The sequence below is a fragment of the Dipodomys ordii genome, unplaced genomic scaffold (genome assembly GCF_000151885.1).
Source record: "Dipodomys ordii isolate 6190 unplaced genomic scaffold, Dord_2.0 Scaffold54, whole genome shotgun sequence".
Lineage (NCBI taxonomy): Eukaryota > Metazoa > Chordata > Mammalia > Rodentia > Heteromyidae > Dipodomys > Dipodomys ordii.
Window position 1 is genome coordinate 5,884,012 of NW_012267270.1, and position 23,928 is coordinate 5,907,939.

At 57.2% G+C, this 23,928-nt stretch overlaps 2 protein-coding genes across 3 annotated transcripts in view; one reads left to right on the forward strand and one right to left on the reverse strand.

The window, feature by feature from the left end:
* Macrod1 (MACRO domain containing 1) overlaps positions 1 to 23,928 on the forward strand; it is a 139,330-nt gene that overhangs the window by 26,111 nt on the left and 89,291 nt on the right. The gene's annotated exons all lie outside the window — the stretch shown is intronic.
* Positions 10,983 to 13,242, reverse strand: Flrt1 (fibronectin leucine rich transmembrane protein 1). The gene has a single exon (XM_013020937.1). It carries the CDS (start codon positions 13,196 to 13,198, stop codon positions 11,174 to 11,176), a length of 2,025 nt encoding a protein of 674 aa, XP_012876391.1. The 5' UTR covers positions 13,199 to 13,242; the 3' UTR covers positions 10,983 to 11,173.

A 23,928-nucleotide genomic window follows, 5' to 3' on the forward strand; every position in this document is an offset into this window, starting at 1 on the left:
AGTGGCTCCTGAACCTCTCAGCTGTGGTGCGGAGATGGCCCAGGGCCCAGGGCCAGGTTCTAGGATGCTCAGAGAAGCTGGGCTCTGCTTGCTGCCCTTCCCCTCCAGGGCTCCCATGCCAGTCAACTGCTTGTTAGCCACTAGAGATCATAAGCCTCTGTCTCTGTCTCTGTCTCATGCTGGGGATAGAACCCAGGGCCTTACACAAGCCAGGCAGGTATGCTACCCACTGAGCTACGTTCCCCAGCCAGATTTTCATTAACAAACCAGGAATATGTGTTTGGTACTTACTAGTAGAACGTGGCTCTGCGTCCTGTGTCCCCGACCTGAGCAGAGCTCAGCAAGGACTTGATCCTTTGACTAGAATTTAGGCCTGTGCTTACTGACCTCAGACAATTTCCCGAGAGTCTTTGCAGGGGATCTCTGGGACCCCCAAATGTGGATGGGATAGGGATCCCAGAACCTGACCATAGGGTCCTTCTCAGCTTTGGCCAGGCGTGGGGGTGGGGGTTGAAGTATGGGGTACTCCGGTGGACCCACCCTCAGCTCCGCCCCCTTCTCTCCGCAGAGCCCCGAGGGAGTATTTAGACCCACGCTTCTCTGGGCAGAGATCTGGAGATGCATTCTCCTGCATCGCGGAAATCAAAATGATAAAAAGCTGCCACCGAATTCTGGGTGGCAGTAAATTACTTAACACCTGAAACAGGTTGAAATGTGGCCACTGTGGCTTTTAATAAGCCCATCTCCGATGCGGCCGCTTCTTCGAGGAGCCGCCCGGGTCTCCTCTCCAGGCATAATTTCATCGCGTCCCGGCTTGGCAGCGGTGCAAATAAGATTTCACTTCCCCTGTAAATCCCGGCGGGGGGAGCGGGCTTTCATTCGCGCTGTCAGTTAGCGCTGAGAGAACCTATTTCCTTTGCTTCAGGGCGAGAGGGGCCCTTCAGAGGCACTGGGCGAGGAGGCCGGAGGCTGGGGTGGGGAGAGGCCCGGCTGTGTCAGCACTTGACCACCATGCGGGTGGAGGAGGCTGGGGAGGTGGCAGGCTGCTTTGCAGGGGGAGAGGGGGCGCTTTATTTTGGAACTGGATAAGCCAGCACCATCCACATCCGTTGAGTCTGAATTCTGGGGTTCACTGGGTGGCCTCACCTCCGGTCAGGACCTTCCTAAGCAGAGCACTGTGAATCAGCCACAGAACTTGGATGCTTATGAGACCAGAGATCCCCCTCCTAGGAAGTGGGGTCTGGAGAAGGGAAGTTCCAGAATCCCAGTGATAACTGGGAAAGACCGAGGGCTGGGTACAGGGGAGAAGCCATGGAGGGGGTGAGGGTCACCCCCACTCCTCCCACTCCTGTTTGAACTGAGAGTTTATAAGATCTGTATCATGTAAACGCACAGTGGGGGAGTCTGGGGTTTTAGGGCACCCCGTGGCCGGCAGGCAGCCATATAGAGTCTTACCCGGCTGCACCCTAACCATGAGCCAGTCTGGGAGATTTTCAGGAATTGGTAGGGCACGCTGAACCTTCCAGGGCCTTTGTGGAGAAGCCCAAGGACCAGAACCTAAGACAGGGCAGGGTCTGCCCAGAAACGATCGCTCCATGGGTCTGGGGGGGGGGGGGGGGGAGCGCAGCCTGGGCCCCGGACAGCTTGGCCCTCAGAGGCCTCCTGTCCCTGTCCCTCCGTCCTCCTCACCTGTGAGCACATCCTCTGCACTAACGCAACTCCCCTCGACCCCCCAGTCCCGGCCAGGACACCCCCCTCCCACCTCGCCCCAGCCTTGGCCCCAGCCTGTAGTAGTCCTAGGGAACTTGGCACCTGACTGGTTGGCCAGCCATGTTCTAGAAAGATCCCTCAGCAGACCCAATCCTGTCCCCAATGGACAACAAGGGTGCTGCTGGCTCTTTATTTTTTTGTGCTGTTCTTGGGTCTTTTTGGCTTAAGGCTAGCACTCTACCACTTTGGGCCACAGCTCCACTTATGGCTTTTTTGTTTGTTTTGGTCGGTCGTGGGGCTTGAACTCTGGGCCTGGGTGCTGTCCCTCAGCTGTTCAGCTCAAGGCAAGTGTTCATCCATTTGAGCCCCAGCGCCACTTCTGGTTTTCTGATTCACTGGAGATAGGAATCTCACAAACTTCCTGCCTGGGCTGGCTTTGAACTGGGATCCTCTGATCTCAGCCTCCTGAGTATCTAGGATTACAGACCTGAGCCACCCGTGCCTGGCTGGTACTGAATCTTTAGAATGAGCTCTGCCCTGCAGGATTGGGGGTGGTGGGGTTTGGGAGGTGGAGGATGGAGTGGGGAGAGACATCTGTGGGGCCAGAGTGCCCAAGGTCACCCCAGCTGCCCTGGCCACCCTGCACCGAGGGACGTGAAGAGAGAACTGCATCCTTGAAACCCAAGGATGAACCTCAGCTCCTCTCCAGACAGGAAGTCGGAGCTATGGCAGAAGCAGGAAATTCTTATTTTATGTTAAATTTAGCAGAAATTGCTCTTGTTCACACCCCCCCTGTGTGAGATACACAGATAAGAGCTGTGAGCACAGTGGGTGTGCCCAGGCAGGGAACAGGGACATCTGAGGGACAAATCCGGGCCGGGGCAAGGGTGGGGTGGCGTTCATTCAGGGTGGTTGAACGAGCATGTGTTCCCAAATGCCCAGACGGCTCTGCTCTTATCTGGGTGCCCACATGGTTGCTGGGGCCTCTTAGGGGATAATCCGCAGCTGTACTAATGAATCCGAGGTGGAGACCCTCTTGGAGGCCGCTCCAGCTGCTAGGCCTCCCTGCATGGCTGGGTTACGACAACTCATGTCCCTCCTTGTGCTGATGGAGCTAGGAGCTGCGCACTGCTTCCCCGCCCCCCCCCCCCCCCCCCCCCCCCCCCCCCCCCCCCCCCCCCCCCCCCCCCCCCGCAGCTGACCCACTGCCCGCCACACCCTGTGGCAGTAGACCTCCCCCCTCCCCAAGCTGGGACTCCCCAGATACCTGGTCCCTGGTACTCTGGGCCACTGAACCAAGCTGAGTCGGCAGCCGAAATGACTGTAAAAGTTAAATCTTTCTATTTATTTCAAGAAAGGACGAGGCAGGTGGACTTGGACATTTTATATGAAAACAGACAAACAGAAAATAGGACCAAATAGTTAATCACATTCATCTCAACATTGAAGTTTCAAGGCACCTACAAGAAGGAGGCCGAAGGGCGGTTCGCAGTGCACTTTGGTTTGTGTTGTTGTCGTGGTGGTGGTGGGGTTTGTGGGTCTCATGGCTGAGCCCCCCTGCCTGGTGGTGGAGTTGGAAACGAGGTGGGTGGGCAGTGGGCACCTGGCCTGGCTCCCCAGGCCACGTCAGCCCACCAGGTCTCAGATGGCGGCAGCAGCGGGGGTGGGGTGGGAGGTGGGGGGTGGTCCCGTCACTCTGACCCTCGAGATTGCTTTGCCCTTGAGAGAAAAAGGAAACAAAAAAGACAAGGAGCGTGCGGCCAGATGGTCCCACGGGGCTGACTTTGGAGGGGAGGAAGGCTTGGGAAGTTGGGGTACAGAGGCCCTTCCCCACCAATGGCATAAGGTGTATTAACCACAGGCCTGGGAGAGACCAGAGCCAGGCCTGCCCTCCCCCCCCACCATGCCCTGGTGCCATCCACTGACAGAGGGCCTCATCCGTTGACCCTCCGTGGCCACTCCCTACCGCTTTACCGGTTGTTCTACCTCTGTACTTCAGGAGGGGATCGCTGATGCCAGCTGTCCTTAGGTGGGGGTAGGGTCCTGGTAGCTGACTTGCACTTTGTAGTTGACACTCTCTGTGCGTGCCTGCTGGCCACCCCTGCCAGCAGCCGCACACACATACATGTGCATGCACACACTCACTCTGGCCAGCCTGTGTGTCCAGCCCCATGGCCTCCCAGCCTTCAGCGCCCTCTCTTCCTGCTTCGTCTTGAGATGGCAAACCTCTAGGCTGGGCCCCAGGCTTCCTCCCCAATATTCCCAGCCTCCCTGGGAGCTGGAGGGTACTGGGGTCCTCATTCTTTCTCCCACTCTGGATGCCACGATGGCTTCTGGGATGAAGCCACTGGCAGGTGGCCATGCAGGCTGGAGGGAAATATCTAAGGCTACTTTTAGGCTTTGCGTGTGTGGCTGCCCCCCTTTGTACGCTAGCCTTTGGTTGGTCAAAGGTTAGCCAGAGGGGGGTGATCAAGAACTCTGCCTGCACATCTTCTGCAAGGACAGGTGAGAGACACTCTGAAGCCGAGCCCCAGGGAGAGGCGGTGGCGGCCCCCCGGCCCTCTGTGGCCGCTTTGATTGTCAGTTCATGTTGCGTTTGTTTTTCTGTCTTGAGGAGAAAGCCTGATTAGCTCCTGTAGGCGGGTAGCTGGGGTGCAGGGACTCTCCATGGAATGACAGACAAGGCTGGCTGTCGCCTGGGATCCTCTGCCTTCTGCCCCATCCCTGGACTCCTCCAGTTCTCTGCTGTTACCATCACCCTCTTGATGCAAGATTTGGGGAAGGGAAACAGAGTCACTTTGGGCCGAAGCCAGGTGCTGGTGTTGTCGCATCTTAAGCCGCAGATGCGTGGGTCAGAGGCAGCGGGGTGGGGAGCAGGGTGCTTCCAGGAAAAGATGCCCAGAGGAGACGAGCTTGCGTTGCTCCCGGCTGCCATGGCGGCAGGTATAGGATGAGAGAAGGCCACTGGTTGCCAACCCTCGGGCCTTCTGCATGGGGATGTCAGTAGATGGCAGGGGGAGGTAGCAAAGGAGAGGTGTGCCAGACGCTGTGTTGAGGCCTCTGTGATACAAGGGAGGGCAAGGCTCTGGCGGCTGAGGCCCATGAAAGGAGCATAGGCATCTCACCCAATGGCCCCATCCACCTGACAACTGAAAAAGAGCTTTAGGGCCGGTGGCGGTGAAGGCCTTGGTTGGGAAGGACCCTGGGGAGGGGTGGGGTGGGAGAGCAGAGTGGCGCACACAGCTTGCCATGCACACTGATGGCTGGGCTTGCAGGAAGCCCACCCACCAGGTGCGCCTTGTTCTCAGGTGTGCCATACTCCCTCCCTCCTGGCACAAGCTGGTAAGGGGTGGGAGGGGTGGACAGCGAGCTTGACTCAGGGCAGCTTCTGAGGCCAGGGTGGCCCCAGGCTGAGAGCTGCCTCCGGTGTGGTTCTTAGGCGAGGAGGAGGAGACCAGCGAGGCCCGCTCCATGTGAGAACGAAGCCTCGACCCCAGGGATAGGGGAATTTTCCAAACTGGGGTTGGGGGGGGACGGGGGGGGGGGGGGGGGGGGGGAATTTTCCAAACTGGGGTTGGGGGGGGACGGGGGGGGGGGGGGGGGGGGGAGAGATGTATATTACCATTCTGAAGGTAGGCGGGAGTGGAGATGGAGAGCAAAGGGAATCTTGGCAGTTTTGTGGTTTTTGTTTTTTTTTAAGAAGCCAGCGTGGATATTTCAGGCAACTACTTGGAACATTTCAAAAGAATCAGTAAATGCCTCAAAACACAGAGTGAACGGTGCCCCGGGCGCTGTCAACTGGCCGTGATGGACGATTGCCTTTGCTGGTAGCCTTAGGGTGTTGGTTGCAGCCATGGAGTGACTTGGGCTCGAAGGCCCAGGCCCCGGGGGGCAAAAGCTGCGATCTGGAGCTGCTGACCTGGCAGGGCCTTATTAGTCCCCTCCTTAATCGCTGCTGAGTTGGTATGGGGGGGCTGTCTGTGTGCCCTCACCTGGGGGTGCAGACCTCCACTTGGGCAGGGAGGCTGTGCAGGTCCCCATTTAGTGCCTGGGAGCTTCTGGGGATGGGGGGGGGCCTCGCTTCCATCTCCTTTGCTGTACCAATGTTGCTTTCTCTTCCCTGCCTCAGTTTCCCTTTCCAGCCATCCACTCTTCACTGACCACAGGGGACAGACTCAAGCACAGGCAGGGCAGAAGAGCTCTTTAAGTGAGGGCACTGGCCCCGCCCCCGGAGGCCGGAAAGCCTGGGCCACAGTAGTTTCGGAGGCCTGGGCACAAGGCTGTGGCTGGCACTGCTCAGCCCGAGTTTCCCAGCCCTGGGTGACAGCCCTCAGAGACCCCAACTGCCCCCAGAGTTGAGCAGGAGCAGGTACTCCCCCCACCCCAGCCAGCCCTGGAAAACTTCTGCTCTATGCACGGCCTCTGGGACAGGTTGGGAAACCGTGAACCCCACCCCCCTTCTCTTTACCTCCAAGGAGTTTAATCTCTCCTAATCAATTTAGCCGACTCGCTTGGTTGTAAACGGTAATGATTTGCATTTTTGAGCCTTTTTATCTAACCTCAAGAAAAAAAAAATGCCTCCACTCTCTGCGTGGTGGAAGGGCCGTGAATTGCTTGTTAGCGCTCACCCTGGCTGGCATCCAGCCTCCCATCGGCTGACTTCAACCAGTGACAAGGCACACGGGACGCCTGCAGCTGACCCAGGCTGGCCCTGGAGCAAGGTCTGGCCCTCCCTTGGGGGCCCAGGCTGCTGAGCCTGCCTGAGCACCTCCTTTTTCTGCACGCGCCCCAGAGCTCCCCCCTCTTGCCTTTGCAGCCCTCGCGCTCCCCATCTACTGCATCCAATTTTCCTTGTTGTATTTTTCATAAGCTCGAGGCTCAGAAGCCCAGGCCTCTTCCCTGGAGCCTCGGGCAGGAAACAGATTTCTGAAGTGGGCTGACTTTGGAACTTGAGCTGCCACTTGGGGTGGGAAGCTGTCCTGCAGGTGCCTCTGACTTTTGCCACCCCCCTTCCTCACGGTGCCACGGGAGGCTCTGGCAATGAGGCTGTGCTGGGTGCTGGGTGCTCACTTTACGGAAGCCCGGGCAGGCTGCACAGGCTTTGCTTTGAGCCAACTAGAATCTTCCAGAATCAGAGGGCAGGAGGGGCTGCATTTGGCTTTGGTAGTGCACAGGTGTCTGGGCTGAAGCTAGATCCCACCCCAGGACACACACACTTTATAAAAAGGGGGAATGGAGTCTCTAGATTTGCCAAACATACTCCCTGGCTTCCTCCACTTCCCCTTGCCGGGCCAGGCTATCGCTGAGAGACCGTGCATCCTGAAGCGGGAGAAGCAGCCGAGCTTTGGGTTCCAGAAGGGAAGTCGAACCCCTCCTGGCTGTTGCCATCTTCCTGATGACGTCACCTCTCCTACCAGCATGGAAGGGGCTGTGACCGTGCTGCAGCCCTCACACCTGCATCCCTGCCCTGTGGGAAGGCCCACGCGGTACCCTGTCATCACCGAGGCCACAGCCAGAGGAGCTGTTTGGGAAGATGGAGGCTTCCTCGGGAAGGGGGAAGCAGAACAGGGAAGAGAAAGGAGCTTTTGATGCATATCATGTCTGCAGAATTGAGTATGACTAATTAATAGATTTTATTCTTAGTAATCTCTTAAGTATTCCATACGTTGGGCCCCACGCCTGAGCTGAGCGAACAAGAGGCCTCATTGGCAAAATGCAAATGACAGGCGGCCCTGCTGCTGCCTTCGCTTCCCTCCTTGCCTTGCAAGCCTTTCCTCCTCCTCTTTTTTTTTTTTTTTCTGAAACAGGAAATTTAAAGGAAAATTGCCATGTAATAGAAAAGAGATTCCAATCGCTACATCTAATTACCACGAAGGGTAAACCACTTAACCATAGAAGTGTCATGGGCTTTTTTTCCCCCCCTTTTAAACTTTAAACCTGCCTTAAATGTCACCAAAGAGCCTCATCACCGCCCAGGCCAGCGAGGTGGTTCTGGCTGGTTAGAAGCTGCGAGGGTCAGGCTGGCAGCTGACTTCGCTGCGCCAGTGTGGGCCACACAGATGGAGGTTTTAATGGGCTCTGTGGGGTCGCTGCAGGCCTGTGTCCCACGCAGGGGTGGAGGGGGGGAGAGCAGCCCCCTGAACCATCTATCACGTGTTGGGAGGCCAGCTTGGACCAGGAGGAGATGGGTTTGTGTGTGTGTGTGTGTTGAGGGGGAACCTGGCTTCAGGCCCCCTTTTCTGGCTTGGGGCAGGAGAGCTGTGCCATCTTCCCAGACAGGAAGTTGTCAAGACATGAAGGGACAGGGCAGATGTAAAGAGCTCTGAGAGGGGGGCCCCGGGGTACTGGCTGAGCAGAGTGGTCAGTATCCCCCAGTGGTAGAGTGAGGAAAGGCCTGACCTCTCCAGCCTGGTAAAGAGGGGCTGAGCTCAGGGCAGAGGAGGATGTGGTACCCAGGCCTGAATGGTCTGCCTGGGCAGCTGGTGGAGTTCTCATGGGCCCAGGGTGTCTGGTCAACGTGGGGGACCAGCAGCACCCCTTGGCAGAGGCAGGAGGTGGTGGTAGTGACTTGGGGGCCAACTTTCTTTTTCTTTTCTCTTTCTTTTTCTTTTCTTTCTTGGTGTGCCGGTCCTGGGGCTTGAACTCAGGGTCTGCATGTTGTCCCTAAGCTTTCTTGGCTCAAGGCTGCTGCCCTACCACTTGAACCATAGCCCCACTTCCAGCTTTTTTGGTGATCAGAGATAAAAATCTCAAGAGGGCTGGCAATGTGCTTGCCTCACATGCATGAAGCCCTGGTTCGATTCCTCAGTACCACATACACAGAAAAAGCTGGAAGTGGCACTGTAGCTCAAGCGGTAGAGTGTTAGCCTTGAGCAAAAGAAGCCCAGGCCCTAAGTTCAAGCCCCAGGACTGGCAAAAAAAAAAAAAAACAACTCATGAACTTTCTTGCCCAGCTGGTTTAAAACTTCGATCCTCAGATCTCAGCTTCCTGAGTAGCTAGGATTACATAGGCATGAGCCACTGGTGCCAATCTCGGGGGCCAACTGTCATGAGACATTAGAGAGGCCAGAGTGGGGTCCTCGAGGAAGGGGCTCTTATTTCAGAAGTGGCAAGCTCTGGGCCTCCATCTCCCTGGCTGAGGGCATGCCTTACACAGTGTCTTGCCCCGGAGCTGGCGGTGGGGTGCCCTGTCCTCCGTCCTGAGCTGCAGAGATGGGCTGTGTCGGTGATGATAGGATGTTTTCAGACATGAAATTAGGGTTGTGGAACGTTTCTCCTCTAGGTCTCATTGCATGGGAGAGGAATTCAGGCCAGCAATGCTTATAAATGGTTGTGCCCACACTTCTTGGGGCTATTCCTTGGGGCTGGGGGGGAGAGGGGAAAGGGGGAGGGGGTCCCTGTTCGGTTGGACATCCCTTTGGGCTGCAGTCAGAGCCTGCCCTTCCTTCAGCTTCTGTGAAGCGGCTGTTGGGTCCATTTTGCTCCCACCCCAGATCTTCAGTGAGGAGCCTTTGGCTCTGTCATCTAGCAAGTGGGCGGTGCCTGGGCACGTTGTGGGCATCCTTGGGACCACTGCCCAGCCTCTTCTTCATGCCTTTGCTTTGGTCAAAAGTGGCAGGGGCCTTTTGAAAACACCACTGCCAGGAGCCAGACCCCTTCTCGTCCTCCTGCCCTCAGACCAATGTCTCTTCTTTGATGACGCTTCTGCCCCCGGCACAGGACAAGCGGCGCATTGACAGATGGTGACCGCGCTTGCCGAGCGCAGGGCACAGCAGACACCGGAGCCCTGCGCCCGCTCTGCCCTCCTCCCCAGATCCGCTGCCATTTCAACATCGTTTTAATCTCATGGCTCGCCACACCGCACTGTCGGTCGATGAATGAGGGCGATGCTGATTCCAGTGGGGAGGAAATAAAATCTCAGCTCTCTTCAGGGCCTGGTCAGAACCCTTTTGGAGACTGGCATTTTAACAAAGCCATCTGGTCTCTGGACAGCAGAGTGCCAGGTATGGGTGCCGCTGCGTTTTTTTACATTGGGGTTTGTGTGTGTGTGTGTGTGTGTGTGTGTGTGTGTGTGTGTGTCAGGGTGGGGGGACTGCCACAGATTTTTGTGAGAATTCTCTTTTTCTGGGCTTTGAGCAGCCATGGAAACCAATAGGTCTAAGTCAGCTGATTGACACATACATACGTGTGTATGTGTGTGTGTGTGTGTGTGTGTGTGTGTGTGTGTAGAGAATGATAGATCCCTGCACTAATTACCTGTTCCAGGAGGAAGCATATAATAAACGCTATCAAGGTGATTGTATCTAAGGAGCTGGGGGAGGGGATGAGGACACGAGCTGTCAAAAGTGGAAAGCCTTCTCTGTCTCTGAAAGGACCTTGGCTTAGGTGTGGCCAAACTGAAACGGAATAGAAGAGAAACAGCCTTGTCCCCGCCCCCCCTGCAGGCCACCTGCTGGCACTCACATGCCTCTGCCTCTAGGAACAGCAATACCCCCACCCAGATGAGGCTCCTTCCTCCACCTCCACTCCCGACCCCTCCCCAAACACATGGTCTACTTACTCAGTGATTTCTAGGAGAAATTACATGTTTGCAATTCTATTGTCTCAGGAAATGGTAAGAACTGACCCAAGAAGTACTGTAAAGATGGTGTAGGTCTCTACCCATCTGCACTGAGACACGCCTGGTGGGTGGGTGGGCAAGGCTGCAGCTTCCATCGGGCCTTCTGTGGAGTGGAACCGAAGAGCATTCAGCAGAAGTTTGGGGGGGGGGAGTGTGATTATTTTTTTAATCGACTACATCATTGTTCCAAGAATGCAGCGAAAGACGCCCTATTTCTGCAAATCTGTAAGGGAAACGGCCTGGGAAGAGATGTCAGGACAATATCTCCGTAGCAAAAGATCTTTTCTTTTCCTGGCTCCTTTGTGAGGAGCCTGTAAACCTTCTATCACGTCCTCTCGTTCACCCTCACCGGCGAGCAGCTGGCTGTGGGATCACTGCATGGGGCTCCGCACGATGGCTGCTTCTCTCTGCGGTTCTTTTGTGACGGCCCTGAACAGAGTGTGAGGTGTACACAGACGTTGTACAGGTAGTATCTTTCCAGTTCAGCAATAAAAATAAAAATAAAAAAAAATTCCCAACCCTTCCTGCAATATTATTTTTAGTCCTTCTCCTCCCCCACCCCCAGCTGGCATGGTTCAGTATAAATTAGGTCTCCAGCAATGTCGAATCTCCCTCCTGCCTTCTATCTGTTTAAAAAAAAAATTCTTTTTTTCCACTGTTGTGGTCTACAAAAAAAAAAAAAAATCGTCAACCCTCTCCAAACTTTGCTTCCTGCTGGGAAAGTCATGGCGGAGTTTCTCTTCCTCGTTCTCTCAGGTTGGCTTGGGCTGGACAGAGCCACGGGGCCCACACCAGGTCGGCCGCCGGCTGGGGCTGGGGCGTGGGGGCAGGTGGCAGCTGGCATCAAGTGTAGGAATAGTCTATGTCGGGGATGCCGCCGTCCCGGTAGCCCCGGGTGGTGCCGTAGCCGATGGTATGCGTGCCCTTGCAGAGGCTGCTGCCGTTGGACGGGAAGATGGTGTGTACCACGTACTCCTCTTTGGCGCGGTACGGGTTGATGGGCAACATCTGGAGCCCGGGGCCGCGGATTTCCAGGATGGAGTTGTCCTTCTTTGTTCCTGACTCCATATAGTCATCCTTTTTCCTGCTGCCCCGGTTGTAGGCCCTCTCCCGGGTCAGCAGCTCGCCAGCTCGGTGCATGTACCAGCAGATGGCCCCCAGCACCAAGAAGAGGAAAACGAGAGCCACCGCCCCGCCGATGATGCCCGCCAGGGGCAGGCCCGCCATGGGCCCGGTGTTCTGCTCCTGGTTGAGTGTGGTTGTGGGGCCGTAGCTGTCGGCCGTCTCCGCCTTGGCACATACCGGGGTCTCATCGGCCACATAGGTGTTGCCCGTCTCCATGGTGACCATGCAGATGATGTAGGTGGACTTGGGCTCCAGGGCAGTCAGCAGGTACTCTGTCTTGTCCCCCTGCACAAGGGTCTCTGTGATGGAGCCTACGGCGGGGCTGTGACCCAGGCGTAGCCAGCTGAGGCGAAAGGAGGAGGCAGGAAGCGTGGCCTTCCACGTGATGCGGATGGAGTCTGCTGTCAGGGGCTTCACCTGGATGACCAGAGTCTTGGCGCCATCGCCCGTGGCCATGGGGTAGTCGATGTTGGAGTCGGGGAGGCGCAGCCCGGGCCTCTTGGCCTTGAGAGTGAACAATGAGCCCTGGGGAGTGGTGGCCGAGGCGTGGTTGCTGGCTGTGGTCTTAGCAGCCGCGTTGGCGGCGCCTCCCTGATTCCCGCTCTCGAAGCACTCGTCCATCTCGCTGGTGATATCCTTGATGGCCATGCCCCGGACCTTCTCCGGGCCCTGGCACATGAGGCCACGCACGTTGACCACGGCCGCCCGTGCCTTCACCCAGTCCCGCAGCCACATGAGGTTGCAGCCGCAGAACCAGGGGTTGTTCCGGAGCAGCAGCTGGGCCAGGTTCCCCAGGTCATCGAACAGGCCACGGGGCAGCGTGGTGAGGTTGTTGTTGGACAAGTCCAGCCGCTCTAGCTCGCGCATCTTGGCCAGTGTGTTGTAGGGGATGTGGCTGATGGCATTGTCCTGCAGGTAGAGCTTCTGCAGGTGGGCGCTGGGCAGGTTGAGAGGCGGGGCGGCCAGCGAGTTGCGCACCAGGGAGAGCTCGGTGAGGTTCTGCAGGCGGCTGAAGGTGTCGTCAGCGATGCGCTGATTGGCCAACAGGTTGCCGTCCAGCACCAGGCGCCGCAGGCTGTTGAGGCCCTTGAAGGCATGCAGCGGGATGGTGGAGATGCGGTTGTCGTCCAGCCGCAGCTCTTCCAGCGTGCGGGGCAGCCCCGAGGGGATGCTGCTCAGGTGGTTCCGGCTGAGGAAGAGCAGCTTGAGCTGCTTGCTGTCGGCGAAGGCGTCCTCCTCGATGCTCACGGTGGACACGGAGTTGTCATCCAGGTGCAGCTTCTCCAGCAGCGGGATGCGGGCCAGCGAGTCGCGGGCAATGGTGCGGACGTTGTTGTCCTGCAGGTGCAGCTCCCGCAGCGATCTGGGCAGGTTGACCGGGAACTCATCCAGGTCATTCTCGTACAGATAGATGACCTGCACGTTGACCTTGGTCTTCAGGTCCTGGGGGATGCCTGCGTTGTTGATCTGGTTGTTCTGCAGGTAGAGGGTGGTGGCGTCGTCGGGGATGTCCGAGGGGATGGACGTGAGCCCCCGGTCGTTGCAGTAGATGAAGCCGTTGTCGCAGCGGCACACCGAGGGGCACGTGGTGCTGTCGATGACCTCCGTCAGGAAGGCGATGAGCCCATAGCAGAGGAACAGCCAGTCCCGCAGATCCATGGTGGCTGTGGTCATCACAACAGTGGCCGTGACAGTGGCGGCAGGCGTGGCGGTGGCGGTGGCGGTGGGGTGTGCCACCACCATGGTGGATGGCAGGGGGAGCCTGACTCCCCTGACCTGGAGTCTGGACACCTGCAGGGAGCATGAGACAGGTGGGGTGAGGGCACCTCAGTGACAGCACCTGGGTAAGCGTCGCGGGTCTCCCTGCCACCGCCCAAGGGGTTGCCACAACTAGTTGCTAGGCCATGAGCACAGCTGGTCTTTGTTCTAGTTTGTTAAATGACTGGAGTTTGAACTTAGGGCTGTGTATGGCTAGGCAGGTGCTCTACCACTTGAGCCATATTCTGCCCTTTTACATATTCTGTGATTGTTCCAGTTTTGGGGCTTGAACTCAGGGCCTGGGCACTGTCCTTGAGCTTCTTTGGCTCAAGGCTAGTGTTCTACCACTTGAGCCTCAGCACCACTTCTGCCTTTTTCCGAGTCGTTTACTGGAGATAAGAGTCTCAAGGACTTTCCTGTTTGGGTTGGCTTTGAACTGTGATCCTCAGATCATAGCCTCCTGAGTAGCTAGGATTACAGGCGTGAGCCACCAGTGCCCAGCTTTCCTGAGCCTTTTTGTTCAAGGCTAGTGCTCTACCACTTGAGCCAGAGCTCTACTTCTGTTTTTTTTTTTTGGTGGTTAATTAGAGATAAGAGTCTCAAGGTCTTTCCTGCCCGGGCTGGCTTTCAACCATAATCCTCAGATCATAGCCTCCTGAGTAGCTAGGATTACAGGCGTGAGCTATCAGTGCCACACACTTTTTAAAAAATTTTCAGAGAAGGTCTCATGGCTTTTCGCTTGGGGCAGCTTCAGACTGCAGCCTTCCTAACGATTCCTTCTGCACAGCTGAGATTCACCAGGCCCTCACCAAATGGCCATGCTCAGCTTGTTTGCTGGGATGGGGCCTTCACTATTTTTTATTTATTTATTTGCCTAGGCTGCCCTTGAACTGAGATCTTCCTGATCTCTTTAGAGATCAGGAGCCAGTGTCCAGCCCAGTGCAGCCCCATTCACACCAAGCTTATTAAGTCACAGTTCAGGTGACAGCTAGGGTTGCTCCTTGGAGCTAGTGTGCAAATCTCATCAGGAGCAAAGAACACAAAGAGGGGGCTGCTGACCAGCTGGGTGGGGGAAGCTCACTTCGTTGATCTGGCGTCAGTTTAGGTGGCTTGCCCCGGGATTCTGCCCTCTTCAGTCTTCCCAGCTTATGCGGAAGGCGCTGGGCAGTATTTCTCACTGGAATGGGGGAGGAAGCTTCGCTTTCTGGCGTGGACCCAGGGCTTGAAGGAAAGGCTTGTTTCTAGTGGCAGTGAGGACCTAGGGGGCGTGGCTAGGGCCCTGAGGCCCTGTGCAGCACGGTGTGGCTCCCCCCCAGCACCACCTCCTACCTCAGGCAGGGGTCACTCCTGCATCTTGTAGACAGGGAAGGAGGTGTGGGAGGGAGCCAGGGCCGCCTCTACCTCACTGCGGTGTGCAAACTATTCCACACCTCGCCCCTCCCGAACCAGGTAACATTCAGCTCTTTCTGAAAAGAAAGAGATGCGGATGTCTCTATCTCTCAGCGTCCTTGCGTTTCAGGGAAATGAGACACACAGCCGAGGGAGGTGTTGTCTCTGCTCCCAGGGAAATTGTCTGCAAGGTGTAATTTGTTTTCACAAATGGAAAAATTGCAGCGTACATTTTTCTCTTATTATTTTACTGTTCACCGTGGTTTAAAAAAATCAATTAAAGAGAAATTATCGTTCAATCTCAGTAGGCAAGGCGTTTTTACATGAGGGCCAAGGTCTGCTGTGAACCTCGGGGTCACCAAGAGTTCTGGTGTGGGACCGACGGCCTCTCAGCTCGTCTGAGGCCCTGGCCGGGGAGGGCGGCCCTGCAGCTTCCGCTCAGTGACCCGGCGGGGACCTCTCGTGTGCCCTCAGGACTGTGTCCACATCTCCCCATGCCAGTCCTCCTCCCTTCTCCATCCAGCAAACTCCTCCTCACCCTTCAGGACCCAGTTCAAATGTTCCCTCCTCTTCTAGGTCTTCCAGATGCCCCAAATAGAGCTGTCTCTGTGCTGTCCATTCATTCATTCATCAGTTTGTCCATCAAACCATCCAGCCACATGCTGCTCCTTCCACTCATCCTCCACTCATCCATCCTTCCATCCTTCCATTCGTCCTCCCCCACCTGTCCATCATCTGTTCATTTATCCATCGAGGCACCCACTCATCTTCTACCCATCATCCATCCGTCATCTCCCATCCATCCACTCATCATCCATCACCCATGCCTTGTCCACCCACCCATCTTCCACTGACCTTCCATTTATCACCCACCCTTCCTTCCACCATCCATGCCTCTGTTTATCCATCACATATCTGCCCACCCAACACATTTTATTTTTTTTTTTTGAGCATCTGCTTTGCACCATCCCCTGGAGATGCCGTTCCCGTGGGCCACTGTAATGAAGATGTTGCCTAGGGTTTTCTGAGTTTTTCCATTTACTCCTCCCAGCAGACGGGAGTTGGTGTCCTCCTTAATCCCAGTTGGGCACAGGGGAACACCGAAGCTTGCAGATGTCAACTTCCTCAAGAGATAAAAACAGTTGGGTGTCTCCCTACTAGGAGAGCCCTATTAGGGGGAACCCATGACCTCTGACCTTGGGGCTGGGCTGAGAGCCTCCTGGTGCTCTGGTGTGGTATCAGCACAGGGGGTGGTGGCAGGGACATTGGCGCGGCCCCAGCCTTACCTAACGCCTCACCTCATCTTGGGATGGGGAGGGGTTAAATGGGGGCTAGAGTATGAGTGAAGACAAGCTTGAAGAGGAAGGGTGCTGCTGATTCCCTGGTGCCTCCCCCCTTATGTGATTGGCCATCACATAAACTCAGGTCCTTGCTCCCCTTTTACGGCTGCATAGCCCGAGGCTCTGATTGTGTGGGGGCCTCCACAGTCACAGCTGGCCTGGGTTTCAGGCGTGGGGCTTGAACTCTGGGCCTGGGCGCTGTCCCTCAGCTCTTCAGCTCAAGGTGAGCGCTCTACCACTTGAGCCACGGCACCACTTCTGCTTTTCTGGTGGTTTATTGGAGATGACAGTTTCAAGGATTTTCCTGCCCGGGCTGGCTTTGAACTGAGATCCTCAGAGCTCAGCCTCCTGAATAGCTAGGATTACAGGCGTGAGCCACTGGCGCCGGGCTTGGCCGGGTTTCTGACCTTACATCCCCCTTCTGCCCTGAGTGGTGGGCACCTGCCAGTGGGGTGGCGGGGCGGGGAAGGCTCAGGCCTGCTCAAAGCCCCCTCACCTCGGTCTCTGGGTCCATCTGAGCACAGGGCCCCTCTGCCTGGCTCCTAGGACACGAGGACAGGAAGCCGCCTGGCCTAGCAGCGGCTGAGTGCCGTCACAGGTGGCTTCTGCCCTTGGCTGTTCAGGGGCAGCACCCTGAGGAGGGAGCAGACTTCGTTCAAGCCAAAGCAAGGCCAGCCTTGGCGTTGTCTGGCATGGGCATCTGTTCCTGAGCCCGCTCAGCGCTCGGCCACGGTCCCTGGCCTCCCGATGCCCGCTATCATAATGGAGTCTAAATTGCACCTCTCACAGATGCTTGATGGATAACGGAGAAGCCTCAGGAGGCAGAGACCCAAGGCCTTTCCACTCCCCGGTCTGTTGGTCCATCCATCTTGCCTGAGTCTCCCCCACCACTCCCTTCCCCAAGGCCAGCCTGGGCTGAGCCCTGTGGTTCCAAGCCAGCCAGGGAGGGAGGAAGCAGCAGGCTGGACAAGCCCTTCAAATGTGCGGGTGCCTGGCGGCCCTTCTATTCCCTTGTTGTATGTTTGATAGTTCACGTAGCCATCAAATTAAACCTGGTAAATCGCCCATTTTTTACGCGATCCCTTGTCACCGCTGTGTGGATTCCACAGACTTCAGCCCCCGTGAGTTACGACCTGCCAGCGCTGTGACTGACAGCGGGCTCCTTGGCCCGCCCCCTGGGCTGGGGTGGGGGCGTGGCTTAGCAGACAGGGGCCTGGGGCATCCTTCTTGGCTGTCTGTCACTGGCTCCTGCCACCCTTTCAGAACAGAGAATTCTGGTTCAAGTCCTGTCTCTACCACCTCCAGGCTGTGTGCTGTTGAGCCGCGTGCTTGCCCTCTCAGAGGGCAGCTTTCTCACGGATGTAACAGTTGTTGGCACATCAGAATGAATAGCTGGGTGTTGGGCTTTGTGTGGCACCCCCTTCCTAAATGCAACCAGCATCCCTGATGCATTGTGTTTGAAAAGCCGCAGATTCCCTGGTCCGCCCTGTGGCGCTGCGATGCCGTCCTTCCCCGGCTATGGGGAAGCACTGGCCCCAGCCTGGGCCGCACAGAGCTAGCCCTGGCCGGCAAGCCAGGTCCTCATTAGGGGCCACCAGGTGCAAGAAGGGGAGGGAACAAGATGAGGTACATAGCTTAGGTCTCCCCCCCCCCTCTTTATTCTGCGCCTGAGCTGTTTCTGAGCTCTTCAGCTCAAGGCAAATGCTCTACCACTTGAGCCACAGCACCACTTCCGGTTTTCTGGTGGTTCATTGGAGATAAGAGTCTCATAAACTTCCTGCTCTGGCTGGCTTTGAACTGCGATCCTCAGATCTCAGTCACCTGAGTAGCTAAGATTACAGGCGTGAGCCACCGGTGCCGGCTAGCTTAGGTCTCTTCTTGGACCCTGGAACTCTGGCACCGGGCACACTCTCTCCTATCCCCTCTGCCTCCCCTGGGCCTTTGCACATGCCCATCCTACTGCTTCCCATTGGCCTCCGCAGCCAGTGCCCATGCCAGCCCCTCCCACCTCTTGGGGAAGCTATGGCACGCTGCCCCGCCGCTGTGTTCCCGCTCCACTGGCCAAGTGGAGTCAGCAGGGGCTGAGCCATAGCTGACAGCCACCCAGCCGGACTCCCCTGCCTGCTGTCTTCCCTAGCCTGGGACACGGCGGCTGCCAGGGTCCTCTGCAGGCCGCACCCAGAGAGCTTCAGACCAAGGCCTGGAGCAGACGTGGGGTGCTTGCTGTTTGCTCTTAGCCCTTGTGCCCACCCCTGCCATGGGGGCGGAGAGAGGGGCCCACATGCACTCTCCCTGCAGGGGCCTGGGGCTGATGGCGGCGGGGGGGGGGGCCCTTAGGCAGGCCTGCAGAGGGGCCTGTGGGAACAGCTCTGGGCAGCTGAGGAAGAGAGCCCGGTCTGCCAGACACTGGGGTCCTGGTGTGGGGGCGGGGCACTGAGCTGTGCAGCCCTCCTCCTCCACAACCCTTCCTACAGACAGGCCTCCGCCACCATGTTGCCTCCTCCTTTCCTCCCCACACAGCCAAGTCCTGCCTTCCCTCCACGCTTCCACCTTCCCCGAGCCCTGATTCTACTTGAGGGACCCCCTCTAGAGCCCAGAACTTTCTCACTTGTCCACCCCTGAGCAGACGCTTCCCTGCATGGAAGTGGGAGATGTATATGCAAAGGTCCTGGGGTGGAAAAGTGTGCTGGCTAGAAGGCAGTGTAGCTGGAGTACCAGGGGCAAAAGAGAGGGAAGGAAGGGGAAGAGGGGACCATCAAGGGTCCATGCCAGGGGCAGAATCCACCTGCTGCGAGGACTCTGCTGTCTACTGGGGATGGTACTGTCCCCCCCCTTTTGAATACTAGGGCCAGAGGTCCTCCCAGCTCACCAGAGCCCTTGGAGTTTGTGGGAGAGAGGGTGGGGAAGGGCTGCAGTCCAGGCCCCAAGTCCATTTGAGGCCCAGCTGGGTCTTCTCTGCCAGGCAGGTGTAGCCCTCCCTATCCCTTGACTAATACGTGAGCAGAGGTGGCCTGACCCCCTCCAGGACCGGCAGCCCCGCCCTGCCAGCCTGGAGGCCTCTGGGAGCCACTCAGAGGGAGCCAGCAGGCTCTCCTGGTATTCCCGGTGCTAGGGTTTAGCAGGAACAGAGTGAGGGCGTCCCACATCTGAGAAGCCATTGCAAGTCACTCCCAGCGTGTCACGCAACACCTGTGCGCCAGGCTCACCCTGCCTGGGCTGGGGGACGTGGCTGTTGCCTTTGGCTGTCATGAAACCTGCCATCCTTCTTTTCCTATCCTTCTCTTTTCCGCTCCCTCTTTCTTTCGTGTGTGTGTGTGTGTGTGTGTGTGTGCGCGCACGCGCGTGTGCGCGCACCCATCTGGAGCTTGAACTCAGGGCCTGGGCGCTGTCCCTGAGCTTGAAGCTCAAGGCTGGTGCTCTACCACTTGAGCCACAGCACCACTTCTGTTTTTTTTGGTAGTTTTAGTGGGAGAGAAGTCTTCAGACTTTCCGACCATGGGCTGGCTTCAAACCTCAGATCTCAGCCTGCGGAGTATTACAGTGTTACAGAGGATTACAGGTGTGAGCCAGGGCACCCGCTCCTGCTGCTTACTCATCACAGAGCCCATCACAAGCACTTCCTGCAGCTGTGAGTAAGGAAAGCGCCCGGCTCTGTCTGGTCCTCTCATCTTCCACCTGCACGAGGGCGTCAGCCGCTCCGTGGCGTGGGGAGGGGAGGGGTAGGCACAGGCTCCTGCAGATGCATCATTTTAGAAGCTACATTGGCTTGTCCTTGCTCACCTGTCAGGGGCTCTTACCTCTCTACCAATCCCTAGGCTGGCAAATCCTGGGGAACCTGGCTGCCCAAGTGGCCCAGCATTGGCCCCGTGGCTCCGCAGATCCTCCTGCTCCTCCCACTGCAGCGCCCTACCCGCTCTCCAGCAGGGGCCTTGCTCTCCTGGTCTTCCTGAGTCTAGAGACTTGTCTCAGGGCAGGACAGTCAGGTGGAAGCAGTGTTCAGGACCCCCTCCCCCGGGGAGCAGTGGTGGGCACTTGGCCATGCCCTGGAGTCCGTGCCTCTCCTCCGAGATGGCTCTGGGGGAACCTTTGTACCAGTAGATAAAGAGCCTCACAGTTTCTCACCCACCAGCTAGCAGCTACTTCTGGGGGCCAAGGACAAGGACGGGAGGCCTGCGGGAGGCCTGCGGGAGCCCCTCCCTCCCAGGAGGCCCCTCGAGAGCCCAGCAGCTCCCGTCGCACTGGGTCCAGCTGTCCAGCCATCTGAGGGGTGGCCGCCTCATGCCTCAGATCTTTTTGTCTGTGAAATGGGACCACACACGATCTAATTCTCTAGTCCAGCCCTTCTCTCCCTTCCCCAACTGGGGCTTGAACTCAGGGCTTCACCCTCTCCCTTAGCCTTTTGGTTCGAGGCTTGTGCTCTACCACTTGAGCCACGCCTTCATCTTGTCTTTTTGCTGGTTTGTTAGATTGGAGGATGGGGATTTGTCTGCCCTGGGTTGGCTTTGAATTTCGATTCTCAGATTTCAGTCTCCAGAGTAGCTGAGATGGCAGGGGTGAGCCCCCGCTGTGTTTCGAGGGGTGAAACACTTGGTTGGCGTCGTAGCAGTTGACAGCAGGATTCAGAATGGGGGGAGCCACTCCATCATCAGCAAGAGGCATTGCCACTGAGTGTGAGGTGGGCGGGGCAGACCCGTGTCCCGCCTCTTCAAGCCACTGCCCCTGGGCCTGCAGGCACACAGCAGACGCCTCTCTGGGGCCCTGGGCCAGCTGGCATGGCCTTCAGGGACCTTCTTACCCTGGCTACCCTGTGGTGCCACCTAACCTCGGTGCCATCACCCTGAACAACTTTGTTCTAGGATCCCATCCTGCGGGTGGCGCTCAGAACATGTCACGCATCGGGGTGGGGGTGGGGGGATTCTTTTAAACCCTAAAGTTAATTATTTTTCTAATTTCATGCTGCATGCATTATGCATCAGCTGTTATCGCTGGCAGTAATTGCAGACAGGTATGCAAATCCACTGCAAAAGCAGGGGGAGTTCACCTAAGCTGGTGGGCTGGTTGGGGGGGCAGCGGGGGGGGGAGGGGGATGTCCTGAGCTTCAGAGATTGTGAATCACTTAAAAAAAACAAACAACAAGACTTTCAAATCTGTGTCTTAGGAGGTTAATTATACTGATAACAGGGTCCGATATTAAACCATGCCCGGCCAGGAAGGGGTGGGGGAAGGAGAAAGGAGACACATGTAGTATAATTTTGTTGCTTTCTCTCAGGTATTTAATGAGATGTTCTCCCCCCCCCCCCCCCCCGCTACTTCTGTTCTGGTCCTTTTGTAGCTAAGCTTACTAGACAGAAGACCTCATTCCTTCTAGAAGCCAAAAAGGAAGCCCAGTGGAGGTCTAGGGCTCGAGAGGAAAGAGACGGGAACAGGGTCAGATTTCAGCTTGTGACCATCCATAGACTAGCCCCCGTCCGTCATGGGGCTTGAACTCTGGGCCTGAACACTGTCCCTCAGCTCTTCAGCTCAAGGCGAGCGCTCTACCACTTGAGGCACTGCGCCACTTCCGGTTTTCTGAGTGGTTTATTGGAGATAAGAGTCTCATGGACTTTCCTGCCCAGGCTGGCCCAGATCTCAGCCTCCTGAGTAGCTAGGATTGCAGGCTTGAGCTCGGCTGCCCGGCTGGGAAGTCCTATTTATTTACCATCAGTTTCTTGGCCAACTACTGATCGGCACCTCTGCTAACATATGAACTCTTGCAGCCAGGTCTGTTCTGTTCCTGGCACAGAGCCTGGCATGGAAGGGACTCAGTCAACATCAGTGGGATTAACAAAGCCTGGAATTTGAAACTGAGAAGGGGGTAGCAGAAGGAAAGAGGCCAACCTGGCCCCTTGGCCCTGCCACAGCAGCTCCAAGAGACAAAGCGACAGGTCTGAATCCTGCCGCAGGTGCTGGGGAGCCGGTGCCAGCCGGGCTGCAACCTCGCCCGCCAGTGCTCCTTTCAGCAGCCAGGCCTGCTGCTGCCCCCTCCCTGGCGGGGGCCGGCCTGACACTGCCCAGCCTCAGACCCTTCCCTCAATCCTGGTTCCCCTTTCTCAGAGTGGAGTGAGGGTGAAATATGGGGGAATAATGGGGTAGAGAGCGTGATAGAGGGTATATAGTAGAAACGTGTAGAAATGTAGCAATCAAATTCTATCTCATAACTAATATACACATGATGATGATGATGCTGATAGAGAGCTGAGAACAGGACCCTGGGATTGGGAGGTAAAGGACTGGTGGACAGTTTGCTTTTCTATTTTTTGTTTTATTTTTTGTCCATCATGGGGCTTGAACTCAGGGCCTGGGTGCTGTCCCTGAGCTCTTTTTGTTCAAGGCTGTTGCTCTCCCACTTTGAGCCGCAGCACCACTTCTGGTTTTCTGGTGGTTAATAGGAGAAAAGAGTCTCATGGACGTTCCTGCCCCGGCTGACTTTGAACTATGATCCTCAGATCTCAGCCTCCTGAATAGCTGGGATGACAGGTGTGAGCACCAGCAAGTTTGCTTTGTCCAGACAGGAGAGATCAATGCAGAGAGACAAGCCCAGCCTAGATACCTGCCCCCCCCCAGCTGTGCGCTCAGCAGCTCTCTCAGCTGCCTCCTTAGGCCTTGGCACCTTTTCCCAGGGGTCAGCATGGCAAGGTCCTGTGCCTGCTTCTACCTCTGGCACCCCCTGGGCCCGTTACCATCCACGGCAGCTGGCAATCACCAGAAGGAGCACCCCAGTGCACACTCAGAGAGGGGAGGGGCCCTGCCCACAACCAGAGGGCTGGTGCCCAACCCTGGGGACAGGTGGGCTGAGCAGATTCTCCATCACTACTTTGGTCTTCAGCCTGGTTGGGGAAGTGGGGGGAGGGGTTTCCTAACCCCAGCTCCTCCTAGGAGGGGGGTGTGGGACAAGTACTGGGTGGTGGGGACCCAGGGCGGAAGACCGCGCGGGGGAGCTGGCCCGGGCTCGGTGCACTCCCAGCCCTGCTGCCAGGGGCCGCCTCAATAATAAATAACAGCAAATAGCCCATCCGCAGGGCATCCTTCACGCCGGTGGCTAATAACACGGCTATTAATGCCCCCGCAGACGGTGTGCGCAGCTCGCGGTGCTGACGGATGTCCCGGGCCCTGGCGCAGTCATAAATCAGGCCCTCCCCTGGGGCAGAGCGTGGGGAAGTGTCATTTTCCATCTCGGTAATGAATTGGGGCTTCCCTGCCCTGCCCGGGGCGCCGCTGCTAGAGGTTGTTGAGGATTAGTGTTTGTGGAGGCCAGGCCCTCCCTCCTGGCCCCCGGGAGCTGGGCAGAGTAGCCCCGCCCTGGCACCATCACTGTGGGGAGAGAAAGGGAGGCTCAGTGCCTGCTGTGTGGTGTTGGAGCACTCACTGCACATCTCTGGGCCTCAGCACACCTCCACAAAGAGACTGGCTGCCAGGGGAGCCAGGGGAGCTGGTGAGGACTCTGGATCTGCCCCAGCCCAGGGCTCCAGCAAGCAGGCGTGGAAGGGGCTTGAGGACTCACACCAGTTTAAGGGTAGAAGGTGCCAAGGCCCAGGTCCCCAAAGCTCCAGCCCTGAGTCACGTCCAGCCCTCCCCGCAACCCTCTCTGGGCAGGATAGTGAGTCAACAGCCCCGGCAGGGCAAAGCCCATTCCAGAAAGCTCTGCCCACACAGGGCAGAGCCCAGAACAAGGGGGCCACCAGGTAGCAAGTAATGCCTACCCCGCCAAGCAGTGCCTCCTGGAGACCACAAAGCCCCCAAAGGCCCCTGGGAAGATCAAGAGCAGCATGAGTCCCACGTGCACTGCCTGCGCTGGGTGCTCGGACCCCTGACCACTCTCGCGGCCCCCCTTTTCCCACCCATCTCTCCCCTTGTCCTTACCTGCTTTGCTGTTGCAGCCCTGGAGCCCCGGAGTCCAATGTGGGGTTGGTCGCTGCTCCCTGGGCCCTGCTGATGTTCTTAGCAGAG

Bases quoted from the DNA above. Each gene is read 5' to 3' on its own strand.
- Flrt1 (XM_013020937.1), bottom strand. From the start codon at position 13,198: ATGGTGGTGGCACACCCCACCGCCACCGCCACCGCCACGCCTGCCGCC.